General features: G+C 47.2%; 1 protein-coding gene across 2 annotated transcripts in view; it reads left to right on the top strand.

The window, feature by feature from the left end:
* CD96 (CD96 molecule) overlaps positions 1-14,802 on the top strand; it is a 45,517-nt gene extending 30,715 nt beyond the window's left edge. For both annotated transcript variants that reach the window (XM_056328842.1, XM_056328841.1), the window contains 9 exons: positions 1,341-1,431; positions 1,800-1,976; positions 3,280-3,333; positions 5,911-5,985; positions 8,732-8,809; positions 10,450-10,530; positions 11,173-11,262; positions 12,253-12,376; positions 13,444-14,802. In XM_056328842.1, the coding sequence (XP_056184817.1) occupies positions 1,341-1,431; positions 1,800-1,976; positions 3,280-3,333; positions 5,911-5,985; positions 8,732-8,809; positions 10,450-10,530; positions 11,173-11,262; positions 12,253-12,376; positions 13,444-13,552 (879 nt within the window). In that variant the 3' untranslated portion in view covers positions 13,553-14,802. The remainder of the gene's footprint in view (positions 1-1,340; positions 1,432-1,799; positions 1,977-3,279; positions 3,334-5,910; positions 5,986-8,731; positions 8,810-10,449; positions 10,531-11,172; positions 11,263-12,252; positions 12,377-13,443) is intronic.
* The last annotated feature ends 5,291 nt before the right edge of the window (positions 14,803-20,093 follow it).

Genomic DNA, 20,093 nt, shown 5'->3' with positions numbered 1-20,093 from the left:
AAGCCATGAGTTGGTTGGTTCTGCAAAACCAGTATCATTTTCCTGGTGACCTATTTCCAGGGGTGGTGTTGGACATTGCAGGCTTTCACCCTGTTGAGCAGGGCAAGGAGTGCTGCTAATCATGGGACCGGGCACTAGAAACTCTACCAAGAGCCTCTGCCCGTTCCTCACCTCCCAACAAACACCAGCTCCTTGTCTTTTCCACCCTTTCTTGCAGAGCTTGAATCTCCTTTGAGTGTCAGATTTGTATTTCTTCATAGGAAGCATTCACAAAAATATGACGAACTAAAAGAGCCCGAAAAATAAGAGAATAATGAAAAGAGGGGGAAGCAATTGCGCTAGGAGTTCAGAGGTTATTTACCACAGCAAGGGAAGAGTTTCAGCTGGGTAGTTTCAGTCTTCATACTGAATGATTGACTTCGGCTGGCTGCAATGCGTCAGGTTTGCTTTCAACTAAGTGTGTGAACCACTTTCTTCAAAAGTGGGAGCAAGAGGGCTTTGTGCTGCATAATAGCACATGCTTTTTCTTCTTTTTTTCCTGCATTTTTTTTTTCTTTGGTTAAATGGACAAGGCAATTTCTCTTAGCGCAATAAGCTGCTAAGTAAATGTAATTGGGAACATCCAGGCAGCATGAGGATGAGACCTCCCACCCTGCTAGTGCCCAGCCCTTCATCCAGCCTTGATTTCAAGGTCCTTCTCATCTATGGCTTGAGAAGAAATCAAATTGACCGCAAATATGGATTTTTGGAGCAACTGGAGTACAGTTAGGACTGTTGCGTGTACAGCACACAATTCCTTGTGACTTCTGGAAACCTCTTACACATCATGCCCTCTGCAAAGTTGTAGTATATATTTTGTACATTCAACATAGCACTGTGTCAGGCAGTCTTTTTCATGGGATTTGTCTCTTTACCTGCCTAATGAAGGAAGGATTTAGACGGCAGTCGGGAGGTATCTCGCTCTCCCCGCACACGGTGGGGTACCAATTCCTGTGGTTTTCCATGGGGGTGTTTGCCACTGATGCGCTGGGCTGGGGGTGTCACCCTACATCTCTCCAACCACAGCACACAGGACTGGAGGGTGTTAGAGCCCCGTCATCCCCCACCTGGCCCATGGTGGTTGGGGTGTCCCTGGGCTCTTATTCCACAGAATGCAAATCTCATCCAACTCTTCAAGCAACCAGAACACTGGGGGCGCAGGGGGGGAGAAGCGCAATAAAGAGGGAGTGAGTGCTTCCTTCCTGAGCGGGATGGGGGGTGAAGAAGCTGTGTCTGTAAGGAGGTTTGGCAGCCAGGAAGGATGTAGCAGAGGGTGACGGATGGTTTTTGCTGCCCCACAGCCTAACGTGAGCTGCGTCGTGAGGAAGGCGTTTCCCAAGCCAAGCCTTGTGTGGTACGTGGACAAAGCGAGCCTGGCGGAGCAGGCCGGAGGTAACGCAACCTGTCAGCAGGACCACAGCGCAGCTCTAGAAGTGGTCCCCAAGAAAAGTGATTGTTGCTCATCTGCTCCTGCCACAGGGAGCCTGGTGTCCGTCTGGGTGAAGGGGAGAGCATCAGGCCTCCTCCAAGGGACCAGCTGGCAAACAGCTGTGACCCAGAGCCCCCTGCAATTGCTAGTGGTGGGAGCAATGGCTTGGCATGATCACGCTGTTCTTGCCAAATCTTTGATAGCGACTCAGCCAAGAAACCTGCAGCCAGATGAGCTTGCTTTTCAGTACCAATATTTTGCACAGCTCTGATTTATAGTTTCAAATGCAGTGAGAGAGTCTTGCAGCTTTCATTTTTCTTCTTTTTCCAAGAAATTTCTGTTGAACAAGAAGACTCACAAGACAGTGAAGGTTTCTATCAGCTGAGATCAACGTTGTTCTTGCAAGGGACCCACCAGACACCTAAGACATTCTCGTGTGCATGCCTGTTTTCCTCCCTCAGGAATGGAACATGGACTATCTCATCAGAAGAAATATCTATTTCCTTCGGTAGGTTTTTCATAAATAGGACACATCTGAAAGGTAAAATGTTAACAACACCGAACACATGTATTCTCTGCTATTTAAAATACTGAAGAAATGCCAAGAGTATGGAAGCTTTGTTGTAGAAAAGCTCATTGTAGAAAGTTCATCACACAGCTTGAACTTTCTGGCAGGTTTTTTAGCTTGAGTCTTGCTCAAGTCTCTCAATAAGCTAAGTAACTCCTGCGCAAACATAAGCGGCTTGTTGTTTGTTTAGGCGGCAGCTCGCTGCACTTCCCACGCCCCAAAATAACGCCCACTTAGCTGATCCACACAGCACCCATGAGCTGTTACAAACGTGTTTCTCCCTGAGCACTCCCGGCAGAAAGCCTGTCTGTGCGCACTGCAGCTCTCTGGAAAACCAACCCCCAGGGTCAGGGCTGTTGTATATCTTCAGAGAAACCTGCAAAAGGTTGAACCAAGAGCAGCTGAACTATTTTGGATGGTGGAGAAGCTCCCCTAGAACCTATACGGTAAGAATTAGCTCTGCATTAGGGAAGCGTGGAGAAATACTCTCTCACGGAGCTGGTGAGAGCAGGAGACACGGCACTGCAGAGGTTTAAGGCGTTTCTGAGGATGCAGGGTGGCTGCCAGAAGGGCAGACAGGTTTCCTTTAGCACATTCTCCGTGCATGCCTCCTCTTCAGGTGCAAATGCATATTTACACCTTTTTTGGTTGTTTGGGGTTTTTTTCTTTTTTCTCCTCCTATTCCCCCCACTGTGTATGCTCCTTGCTGCACAGACAATGCACCTGAACTGCTGGCCCCTTGGCTGCCTCCATGGGTACCTCACACACCACGGTGACTACTTGTAGCTCAGCTGTGCTCACCTGTGGCTGTGGATACACTTATTGGTATGTTTTTTCCACAGACTGCACCAAAAGCCAGAGCTTACTCCTCTGGAAATGTAGCATCGGAGGGAAGGGCAAGAAACAATTGTTTTTCTCCAAAATGACTCATTTCACCCAATTTGCAGTTTTGTAGAAATACGTTCGAGTCGGAAAGCCGTCAATTAAAGCAGTCTACATTCTTGCCTGCAGGCTATGCTAAGGCTTAGGTAGATCCACTCTGTGTAAAAATGTTAATGTATTTAGATGTGACAGAAAGGAAAGTATTAAATTAATTCTCAGCTATGTTCTGTGAAGGTGCCATACCAATGCACAGTGTGAGACAAACCCCAGACTAACTTTTCAGCCTTTATAACAAAAGCCTAACTACTTTTAAGAACTGCTTTCATCTTTTTTTTTTATTTTATTTTTTTCCCCTCCACAGACAATAAGTCTAATGAAGCCACATCTGACGCTTTTAACACCATAACTTCAGAAGGTAGGATAAATCAGAGAACAAAATATCTTGGGTTATGTTAAAGGTGCGTCTGTAAATTCTTAAAGCTGTTGGAAAAATGGTTTTGCAAACTTGTTTCAGGATGGGTAGCAAAGTATCCCTTTCTGCAGCTATGACTTCAGAGAAAATACAATAAATAGGTATTTTGGTTGTGTAATCTATCATAATTAAGCCCAAGCATAATTAAACCCCAGCCCTGAGGGGCACTTAATGTTATTTCTGATGCTTCAGCTGGCATTTGAATATAGTTCTTTCAGCACTGAACCGATAATTAAAAATAACAGCCCTACTAATGGTTCCACCTTCTGTTAAAGTACACACAAGATCCTCAACGCTTTCGCCTAATTGAAGAGCTGCTGGGATGTTTCTTAATTTGCATAAATTTGGTAAATCCGCACTCTGCCCCTGCAAGTTTGTCTTATTATCACCTTAAAGCGGACAGGCACATCGTTCCCTCCACACCTCAGCTGAAGCCCTTTGGAGACGCTTCTCTGGGAGCACTTGCTCTGCTCCGCACAGGAGGCACCTGCCCCTCAGCAGTGGGTGACGTGGTGCAGGGAATGCTGCAGGCGACCGGCACAGGCACACGTGTGTGTCGCCATGTCAGCTTGCTTCTGCCAGCTCAGGCTGTGGCAGGGTCAGCCAAAACCTCGCCGGGCACCAGAAAGCCATCCCAGGTACTGGGGATATCTGAGAAAGGCTTTGTGCCCTGCTGGCATCTGCAAGGTGACGTCTCAAAGCAGCCCGTCGGGTCGGGTCACCGCACGCTGCAGAAGCACATGGCACCCGGAGGTGTCCTGCCACCCTGCTTTTGAGACCTGCTGCATCTTTGGGGAGGGTCAGCCAGCTCCTGTGAGATCCCCGTTAGTGCAGCTGGGGCACAGGGAAATGCAAATGGAAGAGCAGCACCCAGAAACAGTCAAAGGAGGCATGAACGCTGGCAAAGGAAAGCAGCTGGGGAGTTAGTGGTTACCTGCCCAAGCCAAGATCCTATCTGCAGGGGGTCACTCCCTGCCCAGCACCCTCCCAACGTGCCCAGGCGGACAGCGGCTGCCTTCCCAGGTGTGTTTTCCTGATGAGGTGTGTGAGCTTTCATACTCACCTCCTTCCTGGGGCCCTTTGGGGAGATGTAGTCCTTCCTCCTAGCTAGTCAGCAGGCACTTTGCCTCACCTCCTGGGGGAAAAAAAAAAAAAAAAAAATAAAGACACATCTTTTCAGGATGAAAACACTGCTTGGGCAGGATGGTGTCTCTGCTGTGCTTGGCTGGCTGGTTAACGGTCCTTTAATTACAAGGAATAACTCCTTCTCCCCTTCTTTGAGGACCTGGCTGAGCACTTCCCAGTGCAAAGTGTCCCTGAAAATTCCTGTCAGAGTTGTCTCTGAGGCGCCTCATGGACAGAGCTCTGCAGGTGCCACCACCTGGTCATATATGTTATTTCAACATGCGTGTTGCTAAGGTGCATCTGTTTGTATGGGATAAAACCATGTCGCTCACTTCTGCTTTTTGAGTTGAGCTGCCAGGGGCTCCAAACGCCTTTATCCCCCAAACCTCTGTCTCCCTAAGGGTTTCACAGCTTCAGGCGCTTCGTCTTTCTCCCTGGACCACTTGGCTGAGTTGTGCGTTGAAAAATTATTTGGAAATTGGGTGATGCACTCTCTCACTCTTGAACCTCGGAATCACCTGCTTTTCTAAAGCAGAAGAAACACCTTTCTCACCCTGAGTAAAAGTGTTTTCTTTGATTTGTTATAGACCTTGGAAATTCAGCACTTCCATCAGCTGTCATGACTACCTTAGGGGGGGGAAGCTTTCTTTATTACTCAGTTAATAGGTGTAGGGTCGCTGCTCGACCTTTGCTTCAATGTCACGTGCAGAGCCAGGGGCAGGCAGGGAAAGGTCGGCGTGCCCTGGTGCTGGCAGTGCCTGTGTGCTGCTGGACGGGAATTTGGGAGCTAGGAAGTTACCCAAGAAGAGATCTGACACAAATCCTGCCAGAGAGGTGCGTGTGATGTGTTGGTTTGTTCTTCTTTTTTTCCCCTTGACCCAAAAGGAGCGCATCGTTCCCATTCGTTAATGCTATAAGACAAATAACACTGCTTTGCTAGAGCATGCATGTGGATAACTATATAAAATTATCTTCAGCAATTAAGAGGAAAACCCGTAAGCGCAGGTGATCTCCCGGGCTGCTGCATGCGCTCAGGACCATTTCTGGCCAGGCTCTGGCTAGGCGGGGGAGCACCGCCGTCAAGTGCAGAATCCACCTCACAGCAGTTAAACCTGAACCCTGTGTATGAAATCATAAATAAATAAATAACGCAGCTAGCACACGTGAAAGGGCCAGCATTAATAACATCAGCTGTCTTTTGGTGCCCCATGAATTTGTGGGGACGCATTTTGAGCGTTTAACCTTAAATCCAACAGCAGGGTTCCTGCTGCAGAGCCTGTGTTTACCCCACAGCTACTGCAAGCTCTTTGATCCAGGTTGTTTTATGATTTATTAATAGTGTTTTAAAAGACCCTATTGAGTAAAGGTGATACCGTGCAATCTGTTTGTCTGTAGAGCACCAGTCGACATCTTTGGCCTCTCTGGATTTCGCAAGTCAGGCAAGCTTGGCTCCTGCTTCCACGACACAAGGTAATCAATGCAGCCAAAATGTTTTCTCTATTGCTTCAGGAACGTAGGAGAAAGATACATCAACACAATAAACACCTTGCATTTTCTGTAGCAGTTTAATGTCCGCTGAAGCCCTTGTCCTAGTGCATTACACACTAGGAAGTCCACAGGTCAAAATTAAATGTATGAGAAAATGCTGCCTTGATTTTATCTTTTTTAATGCTCAGTTAAGTTTATATGCATTAATTTCAGTAAGTGAACAAACACCAAGGATATATTTTTACAATACCTATTCCTTGTATCTCTTTATTTAAATATCACACAAAATTAGAATTACCTTAGAGTTGGAAAAAGTGCAACCCAAACGTTGGAGCACAGGATTACAAATACCAGAAAAGCATCGATAAACAAAATGTTTACAGCAGATGACTCCGATCGTGATTTCGTCTCGGGGCTGGAGGCCAGCAGAGGGCAGGGAAACCCACTCGGGGGGTTTAACCTCGCTTCCCCGGGGAGAGGCGCGGCACCAGCGGCGGGCAGGCACTCGGCACGGCAGCAGCCTGGATGGAGAGCAGGCAAGGCTGTGAGTCCTTCTGATCCCAAGGGAAAGGGTTGATGTCCGCCAGTCCCAGCAGAGGGTATTTTCTCATGGCACAGCCTGCCTGTGAACGCTTTTGTCCTTTAGAGCCTCTTTCCATTTCGAAGCCCAGCTGTCCGTCCCTGGCGGGCTGGCTGGGTTTAAGCAGCAGGCAGAAGGGTGCTGGGGCTGCCCTCGCTGGCAGCAAGGTGCAGGCATGGCACACGCTCTCCTTCCAGAGACAGAACGGTGTGAAACGGCAGCGCCGGCAGCACAGGGAAGAGGCAACACGGCAAGTTGTTGTCAACAGCCGTCTTCCCCTCCACAGCAAGCACCAAAGCTCTGGCTCAGACATGGCCCACTGCTGAGCGGCTGGCAAGAGTGGATTTGGCCCTTGGTACTTGCAGCAGCCTTGTTCTCCCAAAGAAAAAAAAATTGACTGCAACAGACTAACTTTCATGAGCCTGTGGGGCACTGAATGTCCTCCTTAAGCTGCGTAACGCAATCCTGCAACCTTCGCTTAACCTACATTATGCTACAACAGCATTTACCTATAGATGAGCGAGTAACGTGATGGGCATGGGGGGGGGAGGGTAATACTGGATTGATATTTACAATTGAATACAATAAATACACTTGAACACAAAGCTTCTCCTGCCCCAGCAGAGTGCTGCTTGGGAGCTGGATCGCTCAGTGCAAAGTCCTGGGGCATGAAGAGGCTAGAGCGAGGTATGCCAGGGCAGGAGCACAGGTTGCAGCAGCACTACAATTAAAGTTTGCTGCTTCTCCTGCTGCCGTTCCCGTCCCCAAGGCAGAGGCCGGCCTGGCTGAGAGCAGGGCAGCAAAGCGCCTGTCCGAGTGCGCTGACAGCCCTTCTGTTCAACAATTGCTCAACAAAGGGTATGAACATACAAGGTGAAGAGTTCCTTCTCCTGAAAGAGTTCCTTCAGTCTTGAGAGGCGCAAGACACAAGATCTGAAGAGTTCTCCTCGCTGGATTATACATCTCCACCGGCTGAGGAGGTGTGAGGTCAAAGATGTAACATAAGCCGGAGCTGAGCCATTTCTCTTCCGTAACTAGCCCAGGAATCCACTGCCTGTTACCCCAGGTGCCTGCCGCGTGGCAGCCGTGCTGTGCCAGCCCTGGGGCAGTGCTCCTCCTCTCTGGAACCTGCTGGTTCCCCGGCTGGTGCCACCACCAGCTTCCTGAGCACAGCCTGGGGGCTGCAGCCGACCAGGACGCCAAGTCCAAGTCTGCCCTTTTAAAAAGCAGGTTGGTTTGGTTCCTGTTATTTTGCAAGTTTTTAACGAAAATCCAAGAGACAGCTGGGAACTGGTAGGAGGGGAGACCGCAGAGGTGTAGGCAGGAGAAGGAGGAGGGGAGGCAAAGCCAAGGCTGTTAAAGCTGCAGCCTGGTCTCTGCTTGGCTTCCATGGTAGCTCCATCTCTGAGCCCAGAGATGCTCAGGCTTTGAGTGCTGGGTTACAGCTGCATTTCACCTTCTCAGGTTTGTTCAGATGGCTTAATGATACTTTTCCAAAATGACACAGGTGTTAGGAAAGACGGACTCTCTTTAGTAAATGTGAAACGGTCCTCTTGGAAAACAGAGGTCTACTAGCTAAACCACCATCTGTCTGTGTTTGAATAGCAGGTAAATAGCGAATTGAGCTCTAGAATACTTAACACTTCAAAAAAAAAAAAATTATTAAAGGCAACCATTAAATAAGTTGGCATTTGGCACCAGGCATCGCAGGTGTGACTCCTGCACACAAACTTCTTCAAAGCTTCTCTTTGCTAGTTGGGAAAACAGTTTTGTCTCACCAGAGCTGGTGAAACCCTGTCAAAATTCTGATTTATGCATGTTTGTTCATCACCCCACTGGCTTCAGGTCGAAACAAGCCAGTGCCCTTGGAACCACTGAGTTTCAGCTGAAACTCAGCCAAAATCCAAAAATGCATGCGTAAAGGCCCCGCATGTTTTCTTAAAGTGTATTCATCCATCTCACCAAACCCCACTTGAGTTTCTAGCTTGTGACAGACTTTCAAACCAGACACAGAGGGAAGCAGGCATCTGGAGTAGTGGGCAGCAACTGTTTGACCTCATTAGTCAGGAATCAGGGAAGAGAGAGAGGGGAAAATGAAAAGAGTTGTGGTCCTCTACAACAATTTTTACAAGCATGCGTATTTTTCAGTGGGAGCACCGATTTCTACCACAGAGGCAAAAAGCTACACCAGTGCCACAGCATCCACCGAGCGTCTGACGGCAGCATGTGAGTAGCTGGTGCATCTCCTTTGCTTCACAGGGCTGTAACAGGGGAGCTATGAGGCCAGTTGTGGGTGCTGCAAGGTGCAAACGTGGCACTGGCTTAGCGAATGTTGAGTTGCAAATCCACAGTGATCTGGGTTGAGTCGCAAATCCACAGTGATCTGGGTTGAGTTGCAAATCCACAGTGGTCCGGAGTACCTTGCAAAAAGTACAGCAGCAGGGACTCGGCTCTACATGGCTCTTGGTTTGCGTTGCCTTTGGCAAGAACATGAGCTCCACGGTGGTTATTTTCACCTGATAGATGATAGCCATCGCATCGCCATGCAAAATTTATTACTAAACATGGAAAAGTTGTGTCCAAGCAGAGGCCAAAAGTCGGGCAGTGTAATCGTACCAGTTTCTCAGAACTTCACAGAAGCAATTCCCCTGTCGCGTTGCACTGAATTAGGAGAGAAAGGCTTGAGTCTTTCAAGCCGTCGAGGATCTGGAGCAGCAAAAGAGGAACAAAAAAAACATTCGAGTATCCCGGTTTTATTAGCCATATTTAATTCAATAATATTAAAATTGAAAGAGTTGCTAGGCAAATTTAGTGAGTACTGAGGGTAGTTTATAGATGAAATAAATTACTGGAGAAGCTAAATAAAATCACAGAGCAGCAATGAAATAATGAGATAATGTGGGACAATAATGGCTGGCTAATAGAACTTTGAAAGGCGGCCTCATTAAAGATCAATAAATCAATAAAAAAAAACCCTAGGAGTGGACGTTTTTTCACAGATTTTTCCCTTTAGAAAATCGCTGCTCAGCAGCAGAAAGCTAGAAGTCACTTTCTTTTTTTAACGTCTTGCTTTGTCTTTGTGCTTTCGGAACAGGCAGGACCTGTCAATGTGCTTCTGCACTTGTACAGCCGTCGTCTTTTGGCTGAAGTGCGAACATAGCAGCCACTTTCCATTTCCTGAATATATTTTTGGCAGCACTCTGGTGCTTATTTACCCACCCATAACCCACACCCACACATTTAGACCAAAATCTGGTGACAACTTCTAATGCTTCACCGTCCTGCTCGTGCACAGCTGGCTGTTTGCAATTTTTGCTAAAAACATGCTGAATTGCACTGCTATTTGCAGGAGGTGCCATGCATTGCTACATAAGGCACAGTGCTATGGGATCTCTGAGTGTATATTCTTTTTTATACATATATATGTGACTTTGTAAAATGCCAGATCTACCACATTTATCCACCCAAAATTAAACACACAATAAACAAGGAGAAAAGAAGAACTGAATTAATGTCCAAAACTAAGTGAACTTTTAGAGCACCATAAAATGGGACTGATTTTGGTCGGTTTTTTAATCCAAACATACATACATATATACCCAGTGTCAGTCAGAACCAGCAACTCATAAGGATGAGATTTGCCTGGCTCTGTCTGCTTACTCATTTAAAGCATTGAACAGTGACTTTTTTTTCCTTGGATTTATAAATCAGCGATTATACTAGAGACTTTCAGGTATCTCTCTTATTTCATTTGTTGTTGGCATCAGAGAAAAACAAAGGGTATAAAATAGCCACAATGGAGCCTGATGAAGCAGTCACGTACAGACTTGTAAGATAATTGAAGGATATTATTTCTTTTTGTACAGATTTCAACTATTCCACCACCGAATCCCTGCAAAGCCTCAGGAATGCCACACACTCCTCCAAGGATACAACCCTGGCGCATCGTAAGTGCTGTGGCAGCTCTGGAAACGCTGGGCCATTGTCTAGTCGCATATTTTAGCTGTTATTTTAGAAGAGGCAAACACAGAGATGGTTAGAAAAAAAACAGGAACGTATCCTTAGGCAGCACCAATCTTAAACACAGGTAGCTTAGCTGTATTAGGAAAGGCAAAATATCTCTCTAAAAAAAAATGAAAGACGATTTTTGTGGTTCAGATGTAATACTTGACAGAGGAGACTGAGGTTTTGCTCATTCATGGCAGAGGCAGACCCTTTGTGTTGCTGCTAAGGCACTTAATATCTTTAGCTTTTTCATTACCATCAAAGAGGTAAAAAGCTCATCATTCTCCCAGATCACTGTGCAGCTCAGCGCCGGCGTGTTGGAACACCTTAATAAGTGTTTTCTAACAGTCTTTCTTTTTTCTAACATTCTTTAATTTGGGAAAAGCCCATTCTTTGTCTAGCCCCAGGTTGGAGGCCAAAAATGTAGGCGTCTTGCCAAGAGAATTTTGACACCCTGCTTCTGGACTTTGATTCCCAGTCTTCAGCAGGGTGAATAACGGTGCCTTCAAAACACAACCTGCATCTAGAAAAAAAACACCCCACAAACAAGTTACTAAAAATGTTCTGTGCCCGTATCTTTTTAGGTAACCTGTCCTTCAGCATCACAGAGCAGACAATTTCAGTTACGAGAGGGAAAGCTTTCTTTACTACCAGCAGCCTGCTCAATAGTACTGGTGAGGCACTACCCCACAAGCCCTCTTCTTTGCAGCGTGCCCTTGCAGTAAGTGAGAAAAGCCGAGAAGCACGAAACCTGGAGCATCGTCGTGTGTTGGACCAGGGGGGTCCAAAAAAGGGAAAAGAGATGAAAAAAGGAGTCACAGCCGCTGTGTCCCCACACCGCTGGTTGTCGCAGGCTGTTGGCATTCCTGCGTTCTCCCTGCATCCACAAGCAATGCCCTGGTGCACGTTTTCTTCCAGCAGCAAAACGTGGCCAGTCACACTGCTGTGCCCCAGGGGGTCACCCACGGCTCACGCAGCGTGGTGGTCTGGGTGCCTGGCCGCTGCCACTGTGGCAAAGACCCAGGCTGGGTGACACACCAGTATGACCAGCCTTGCAAAGTGGCACGGTGCCAGTACAACGGGAGGTGATGCTGAGGTGGGATCACCCACTGACTCCCCACACCCAGCCCACCGTGGCACCCACCATGGTGGCTGGAGGAGGACCATGCTCCTCCTTCCTCCCTGCACCCAGGACCCTGAGGGCACCTCTTTCAGCAACCAGCACCCCCAGGGGTGGCTGTGCAGCAGGGGGGCAGTGGGGGAGTCCCAGCATCACGGGGCGGGGGGAGAGGTGGCTGTACTCAGCTGGATGGTGACATGCCTCTCAGAAAAACTCAGGGGGGAACAGAAACAAAGCAATGGGGTTTGGGTGAAACGCTTGCTGGGCTGTGCCTGAGTAATCGCATCATGTGAACTGCTGGGTGGCTGAAATCAGCCCACAAACCTCGTCAGAACAAAAGTGGGTTAAATCCATAAATTCCAGCTGCAACGCTCAGAGTTTGGGATCCTCAGCCTGGGAACCCGGCAGCCCGGCATGGATTTGGGGCTGCCTTGTCGCCGGTACTGTGCCTGGTGGGGAGCAGCGAGCCGCGGGCAGCAAGCCCAGCTTTCCTTCCTCTCTCCGAGGATGCTCGGCTGAGCAACCCCTCCTGTGTCCCTTCCAGGCAGCGTGAGGAACACGAAAGCCAGCCACTTCCCCTGGCCAACCCTGGTAGCCATCCTGCTCCTCTCCTGCAGTATCCTGGTAGCTTTAGGCGTCAGGAAATGGTGTCAGTACCAGAAAGAGATGTGAGTACTGGGGAGGGGAACCGTGGGGGCGGCGGGGGTGGCCCAGAACACAGCACAAACTCTACCCCAGCTGTCTGGATTTACACGTTCTCATTTGAGACTGCCCGTAGCGACCGAGACCTTTGACTACGTGGCTCGCTAATGCTGGGTTTTTCCATACAGCAGTATGAAATGTGGAGCATTCTCAGCCCTTTCATCTGTTCTGTGGCCCGTCTATAAAATAAACTTTAAAAAAAAAAAAAAAAAGAGCTGCAGTGCAGCTTCAGGGTGTGAGGGAAGAATACAAGGCAATTTTTTTCCCCAGAGCCCCCCACTTCTATTAGTCTCCCTACCAGCTGCTTTCACTCTCTCATTTTGCACGGTTACTTGAGGACATGTTTTAATGAAATTGTACTTCTAGGGCAACTCTATTTGAGTTGTGAATAACATATATGAAAGTAGGCTACCTGAAACTTAATCCCAGTCGAAGAAGCATCGAGTTTGTAATTATTACCAAAGTTTAATTCCCTACTAAAACACTCGGAGATCTACTGATGAAAGCAGCATCTGAAAGCCGATGATTTTTAGTCTTACTGACGTTACTAAAATGTTTGAAAAATCATAGTGATAATGGCTCATTTGCAGTTCTAGAAAACCCTTTTGAAACATGACTGCGAACCCTATATATCAAAGGTAAAAATGGGGGTGATTTTTTTTGACTGAATTGGGATGGGACCTTTCTTTATCTTGGTCTATAAATTGGCAAAAAACCCAAAAAGTTATGAGTCTTTAAATATACCTTCAGAGAGCAGTGTGAGCAAAAGCTCTCTGCAAGGGTTTTGAATAGGTCACCGGGACATTTTAAAACATGACTAAAGTAAAACTGTGAGGTGGGAGCTGAGAAAGCCAAAGGAATGAATACCAGGAGGTGCAGAACTGCAACAGGGCAGTCGCAGTACGTAAGGGCGAAATACCAGGTGCTCTTACTGTGACTGGGTGTCCACCTGCTTCCTCCTGTGAATGTTCTCCAACAGCCTTTTACACGGCTTTGGTAACACGAGAGCATGGGTTTTTCTCTTTTATTTCAGTATGAGCAGACCTCCATCTTTCAAGCCACCACCCCCTCCGATAAAATACACCTCCATGGTGGAGTCCGACGGGACTCCCCCATCCTGCCACGAACTGGAAAACCTCTAACACCACCTGCACCCCTTGTGCAGCGCGCAGAAGACTGACACAGTTAAAAGGCTCTGTCTTTAAAGCAGTCATTATAGGAGTTTGGTGTTAATGACCCACATTAAAATTCAGAGCGCCTAAATGCCATTAACGCTGGAAGCTGAGCACTCCTGAGGACACTTACTTCATCCCGTCTCTCTCTATGTATGCATTACGTTAACACCAGTTTGAGTGTCACCGTGAGATTCCACGTGCTTAATTTGAATTGGGTGATCAGCTGGGAATTTGCTGTCTTGTTAATGGGAGCAGATTAATGCATCACTTCGCCAGCCTGCCTGAAGAGTGTCGAAGCTTTTTTGTTTTACTGAGCGTATAGAGATGACAGCTCTGCCATACGGACATCACAATTACATGGGAAACGTTGGCTTAACACAAGCTTTTTGATACCAACGTGAGCCATTCTCACAATTATTATTTTTACTATACAAGTATTGACTAATGTGGCCCAATATATAATATCCTATCACGGTGAAACCAACCAAAAAAAAATCAGCACCTTACAAGGAAAGAAAATAGTCTGCATCCCTCCTCATGGGGTTGCAGCACAGGATCGCAGGGAGGGGTTGGTGTGATGGGAGGGCCAGCACAGCCCTGGTGAACGCATTCGTGAAGAAGAATCGGTTGCTGTTGGTGGCCTCAAAAGTCACCTTTGGGCTCAGGTACAAGCCACCCGTGGGCTGGAGAGTTAAGGACTGAAGTTAACAAGGACCCTAAACAAAATGGAAAATGCCAGTCCTTTTGGAAGTGTGGTGCCTTTGAAACAATAACTTCTCTTGAGCTTGAAATAATGTTTACAGTACATGTGAGGAAAGAAAGGAATATAATAATTTTATTCTCCTTTGGTCTTAACAGGCTTCTGTCATTTGCTGTCTCCACATTTGTCAAGACCTCAGGGGTAGCTTCCCAGGTGGCTGAAGCCTGGGGAAGGGTTGGTCTAGCCCTGCCTGGGCTGTGTATGTCCTTACACTGACACTAATGATTAAATGGGGGTGCAGAGGGTGGGATCGGCTCAGCCCGCCGCAGGGTTCCCAGCTGCCTGATCCCTAATGCCAGGCACACCAGCAGCAGTGGGCATGCTGCCCTTGGCAGCAGGGTGGTCGTACATTGCCTTCAGCCGGCCAAGATGCTGTCCCACCAAGTCTGTTTGGAAATGTATTGTTACCATAATGGTATTTCTGTAATTAATACAAATCAACTGAAATCCAATCACATCAAGCTTAAAATTGGTATTCTGATTTAGGGATGGGTTTTGCTTTATTTACTGCTAAACACCGGTTGATGAGTATCAGGGTTCAAAGCACTGTATTTCCCGAGAATTTAGATGAATGAATGAATTACAGGAAGGAATGATCTGACAGACCTTTTTAAAGTATTTTGTTGTATTATTTACCTTATAGCTCAAGCGGTTCTAAATCCATCACTAAGGGGGTATCTGTGCTGAACAGAAAACACCTTCCTTCCTGCAGAACTATATGGACTTTGTATGCACGGAAGGCTCAATATTAATTTGTTTCTTGTCTGTATGGGTTTTTAGAAACAAAGTAGTTTAACTTTTGTCATATTATCGGTCACTGCAAAAGAAGGTAGCTTTTTGTTCTTAAAGAAATCAGAGAAAAAATCCAGATAGCCAAATTCCAAGGGATGCGGAGAGCCACGACTTTCATCCCTGTCGTTAGATGAGGATGACTCCCGGTAGCACACCTGTCGAAGAGGGGTTATTGCATCATATTTTAATCCCCACGGTTCCTGGGGTCAGAGAGGTTCCCCCTGACCCTGGGGTTCTGCGGGGTACCCTGAGAAGCGCTCAGGTCGGCAGCGCTCCCTGCTAAGGATGCCACCCCGGCAGGCTGCTGCTGCCCCCACACATCTGCATCACCACCGGCAGCATCTCCGGGCGAGGCTGCGGAGCACGGCCAGGCTTTCCCGAGGGATGGGGACGGGGGCTTCCATGGACCAGCCCCCCCCTCCCCGTGCTGGGGAAACACGGGCGGGCGCGGCGGGCGCGCTCCCGTTACTGCCCAGCAGGTGGCGCCGCAGCACCGCAGCCGGGGGCGGCACGGGGCGCGGGGGGGGGGGGGGAGGTAGACCTGACCTCCAGAGAAGTGACGGGAGGGGGCAGGCAGCAGCGTGGGAGCTGGGGGGAGAAAGAGGGAGAGAAGCCCCCCGCCTGCCAGCCCCCGTCTTTTCATGTTCCTGCAGCTGAACAGAGCGTTTATATTGCTGTTTGCCTGCCTCAAGAATTATCATTAGGGTCAAAACTGACCCCTGCTTGAATTAAGGAGGGGAAAAAAAACCCCAACAAACCCACCACCAAACCTTTCAAACCATTTTTTAATTTTTTTTTATCAGCTGCCCTGTTACATAGCCTTAAATCAATCAGCTTGGACTTGTGTTCATCAACCCTGGAAGAATTTAGCCTCAATCACGTTAGAGATGCTCGAAGATGGCTGCGGGAGTGTCAGATAAAACCTTTTCTATACAAGTGTTCAAAGCTTGCTGCATGGTTATAGAAACGGCTTTTAAATCTAAAAAAGTTTTGAATGTTTGCGCTGCTAAATACAAATCCACGGCACGATGAAACCTGTGAAGCAGACCCAGGTCGGAATCTGAGGTCACGTATAACACAAATACAATGCTGTGAAACCAGCGGGGTCTGCCCTGCCTGGTCCTTAAGACGTGCATTACGCAGCTGTAAAAGCAACTGGCTGGAAAGCTGAGCAGCAACAGGGGGTTCACCTGCTCCTGGGGAGGCTGCAGCAGGTGGCGTGGGGCAGAGGGAAGGATAAAAGTAAGACGTTTGTTTTCAGTATTTGTTTTCAGTTCCTAACGTGCCTTGCCAATTCAGTGGCAGGGCCTGGGGCCATCAGTGGAGTGAGAGACTTCCCAGCGCCCGCTGTTCGTATTCCTGCCAGTTGCATCCCGGTACTGTGCCACGCTAGCCGGGCTACTGGCCACGCTGCAGCCCCGAGCCCGCGGGGTGCTTGGGGCAGGTGGGTACCTGCAGCCCCTGCCTGGTTTCACTTCTCTGACAGCAGAGGGGACAGCTGGGGGCTTAGAGGATGCTTAGAGGATGCACCTGACAGCCGTCCCACCAAGCCTTCATCCTCCCAAACTACCTTTCGCCTCACTCTGCATCACATATAATTTTTAAACAGCATTGCAGTGGCTTTTCTTGCAAGTCACCTTTTGGTCCTGTAAATTAATTCAGCGTGACTTGTCTATTTTAGAAGCACCCGATGGTTTGCCCGGTGCGCCTCGGTCAGTGCGGTGCGGACAGTAGGATGGCGGTGCCCGGCAGTGGGATGTGGGAGGGCAGGGTGCCTGGCCATCCCAGAGCCAGACTCATTAGTTCACAGTTGCTGAAAATAGGCTGTGCCACCTGGGATTTCCTGGGGAAACAGCCCATCCTAACACAGACCCACAGTGGTTTCGCTTTTAGGGAGATGGTTTCCTCATTGCAGCTGTCTTGAAAGCTTTGTGAGGTGCTCAGGCTTCATCATTTTTGTGTATGTGTTTGTTTTAAAAAGCCATGTACAGAAATCATACCTGCTAACCAGAACAGGGTAGAAGTTACCTTACGTAGTCTTTGCAGTATTTAAAGCCATCACTTACAGAGCAGGCAAACATTAGAAAGAGCTGTGTACACTTAAACTCCAGAAGAAGCAGTATATGAAGGAGAAATTTTGTTATGTTTGTTGTTTACGTTAGTAAAGTAATTCTCCCTGTCTTGGCAATTAACTTTGAGCAATAAGCCAATGGAAAGCTTCTAAAAGGCTCTGCAGGAGGATAATGATTACTTAATCCTGTCTAAGGAGATTTTAATGGAAATAATATGAAATCATATTATGTTTCAAATTATTCCTTAAGGACAAGACAAAACTCACGGAACTCCCCAGCAAAGATTATTTGATTTCAGGCAACATTGGATTATGTCTTTAAAACTTCTCTTCCATCTGTTTTCTAGCATATGATGTTCCATCTCTTTCAAAGTCTCCTGTAACACGTTGCCCCAGTAAGATTTTTAATCAGTGGAAAAATAATGTATCTCTTTGCCACTTGGTTCCTTTCCAAACAGGAGGACTTCCAAATTGACTCTGGCATCCTACACAGCTTGAAACACCCTCATGTGGTATAAATGAAGTATTGAATAGCTCGCTGTTGTCAAACAGAGGACTCGCAGATGCCAGGGCTCGCTTAAAGAAACAACAAAGGTGAGAGAGAGAAGCAGGTAATGCATTGATACGAACCAACCCCGGGGCTATGAGTGGGGGACAGAAAAAGGAGGGGAAGTCAATATTACAAAGGGTCTATTGTATGACAGATGTCTAAGTATTAGCAGTGGACTTGGGAAATGCAAAAGGTGCTGCCATAGCCATGGTTTTTTTCTGAGTTGGCTTACGATGGGAAATGAACACTGCTGTTTGGTCCACTGCACTTGAAGAAGTGGTGTTTTAAATGCAGTGACATCTGCAGAGCTTTGTGATGGAGTGTGTCCTGACGGTTTTAAATGTTAAATAATTCCATTACAGTTGGGGTACAAATGGTAATGAACAGCTTGGAAGAGTCTGAGTATACTTACATGTAATGTTGAGCAATTAGTTTCTCTCTGTGAGAGTGAACCCTGCAGTTCTCTTCTCATCAGTAGCAGAGTGACCTTTAAAATATGCGGATGATACAAAAGCCGTTTCAATAACTTATTTGATCTACTGTCCACTGATAAATTGCATGTAAAGATTTGGAATTTACATGGCACAGTGGATTTTGGACTGAAATAGAAGATTTTGAAAACATTAACTGAAAGCTTTTCAACAATAGCAATGTGCCCTGTTGAATAATGGGACGTGTTACTAGGGTATTCAACGTGGTAAGCAGGAGGCTAAGCTTCCTGTAGCACTTGGTGTTACCGACTTGTTTTCAGTTGCTTTAAAGCGCTTTTAAAAGAAGTGCATTACTCTGGCTTTATATTCCATAGATGGCAGCCCAAGAACCACATGTTAAAATTGAAATAAAATACATTTGTATGTTTGGAATTGACTAACAGTGAAAACCATGTGCCTCTTGGTGCTTAAATAGCATCAGCCTGATCCGTACAGCTAATCTTTTTACTGTGGGTTTGAAAATAGGAGGGTTAGGGGTGTGGGAATGGGATTTGAGCTGCTGGATTGTCTGGGCTGCCCATGACATTGGCTTGTACTCTGCACTGAGGCACAAGGGAATAGCTGAGCTCCATCAGTAAATCCACATAAGGCATAAATATGGCTATACAATCTGTGGGGAAAAATGGATGGTAAAGTTTTAGTCAGGCCATCATCCCTGCTGAATGCAATTCATATGTGAATGTTCCAGCCACATGGAAAAATATAACCATCTACTAATCTTGCTATAGAATTAAAAAAAATGTCGATAGCATGACCTTTTTCCTGCCTGCTTAGGCATTCATTTTCACAGCCACTTAAACACATGCTTGAAGTGGAGCATTTGAATGGTCTCAAGAGAGAAGACCCTAGATAATTTGTGGGTTTAGTCTGCGGAAAATAAAATTGCATTATTAATGCACATTTGTTCCCTCTGGCCATCACAATTAATGTTCATCATTGCAGGGTTTTGTACCGATTACAGAACAAAATTGCAGAGTTTTGTGGAGATGGAAAGAGGTTGAGGTTTTGGAGAAGGGAACAGGCAATTTAACGCTCCTCTAGAAAAGCACAGGAAGGATTTTTGGACCTCAAGAAAGTTCTGCTAGCAGTTACTGCTGGCAAGTATCTGTGCGTCGCCTCTGATGCTCACAGCTGAAGTCTCTCACCCTGCAGTGCTGTATGGATGCATCTCCTCCTTCCCTCGTCATTCTGTTTTGAGCTGTTGGCATCCCTCACAGTCCAAATATCCTTTGCAGCTTGGAGATCTAGAAACCATCTTAACCGCAACAGCCAAAGCGTACTCATGCTGCACATCACGGCCTGGGGATGCTGAGAGTAGCTGTGAACACATGAGAAAGTCGCTGTGCTGCGGTGACACTGAAGTACCTCGATGCTGTCACATGCTCCAATACTATTAAAAAGTAATGGCAAAGGGTCAGAGACTTTTGGGAGGCAGTGAAAAGGCATGGGTTTGGGACTCTCTCTGCTTCCAGCTTTAGGCCCCCTCTTTTCTAGCTGATCTGATGGCAGAAGTCTGCTAAGACCTGCTCTCATGGTAGAGGCGATTAGACTCCTTTTCCCATACCAGAGCACACATTACCTGTTCCCCTTCACATTCTGCCATCTGTCACACACACTCCATCTTATTTATGTCATTTGAAAGGTACGAAATGCAGGATGGGGCCTGGCAATGACACCGAGAGTGCCACATCAGCAGTCAGCCTTAATAGTTTTGGCTCTGGACTACAGCTTCAGTGTTTACTGTTTCACAGACCACAATGAAGTACTGCCCCAAAGACACAAAGATGTCCTCGAGAACATAGCAGCCTCACTACCCCTGTCCTGCAAAGCTTTCCCATCCTGGA

Source organism: Falco biarmicus, chromosome 2 (assembly GCF_023638135.1).
Source record: "Falco biarmicus isolate bFalBia1 chromosome 2, bFalBia1.pri, whole genome shotgun sequence".
Lineage (NCBI taxonomy): Eukaryota > Metazoa > Chordata > Aves > Falconiformes > Falconidae > Falco > Falco biarmicus.
This window is presented reverse-complemented; position numbering and strand designations above follow the sequence as displayed.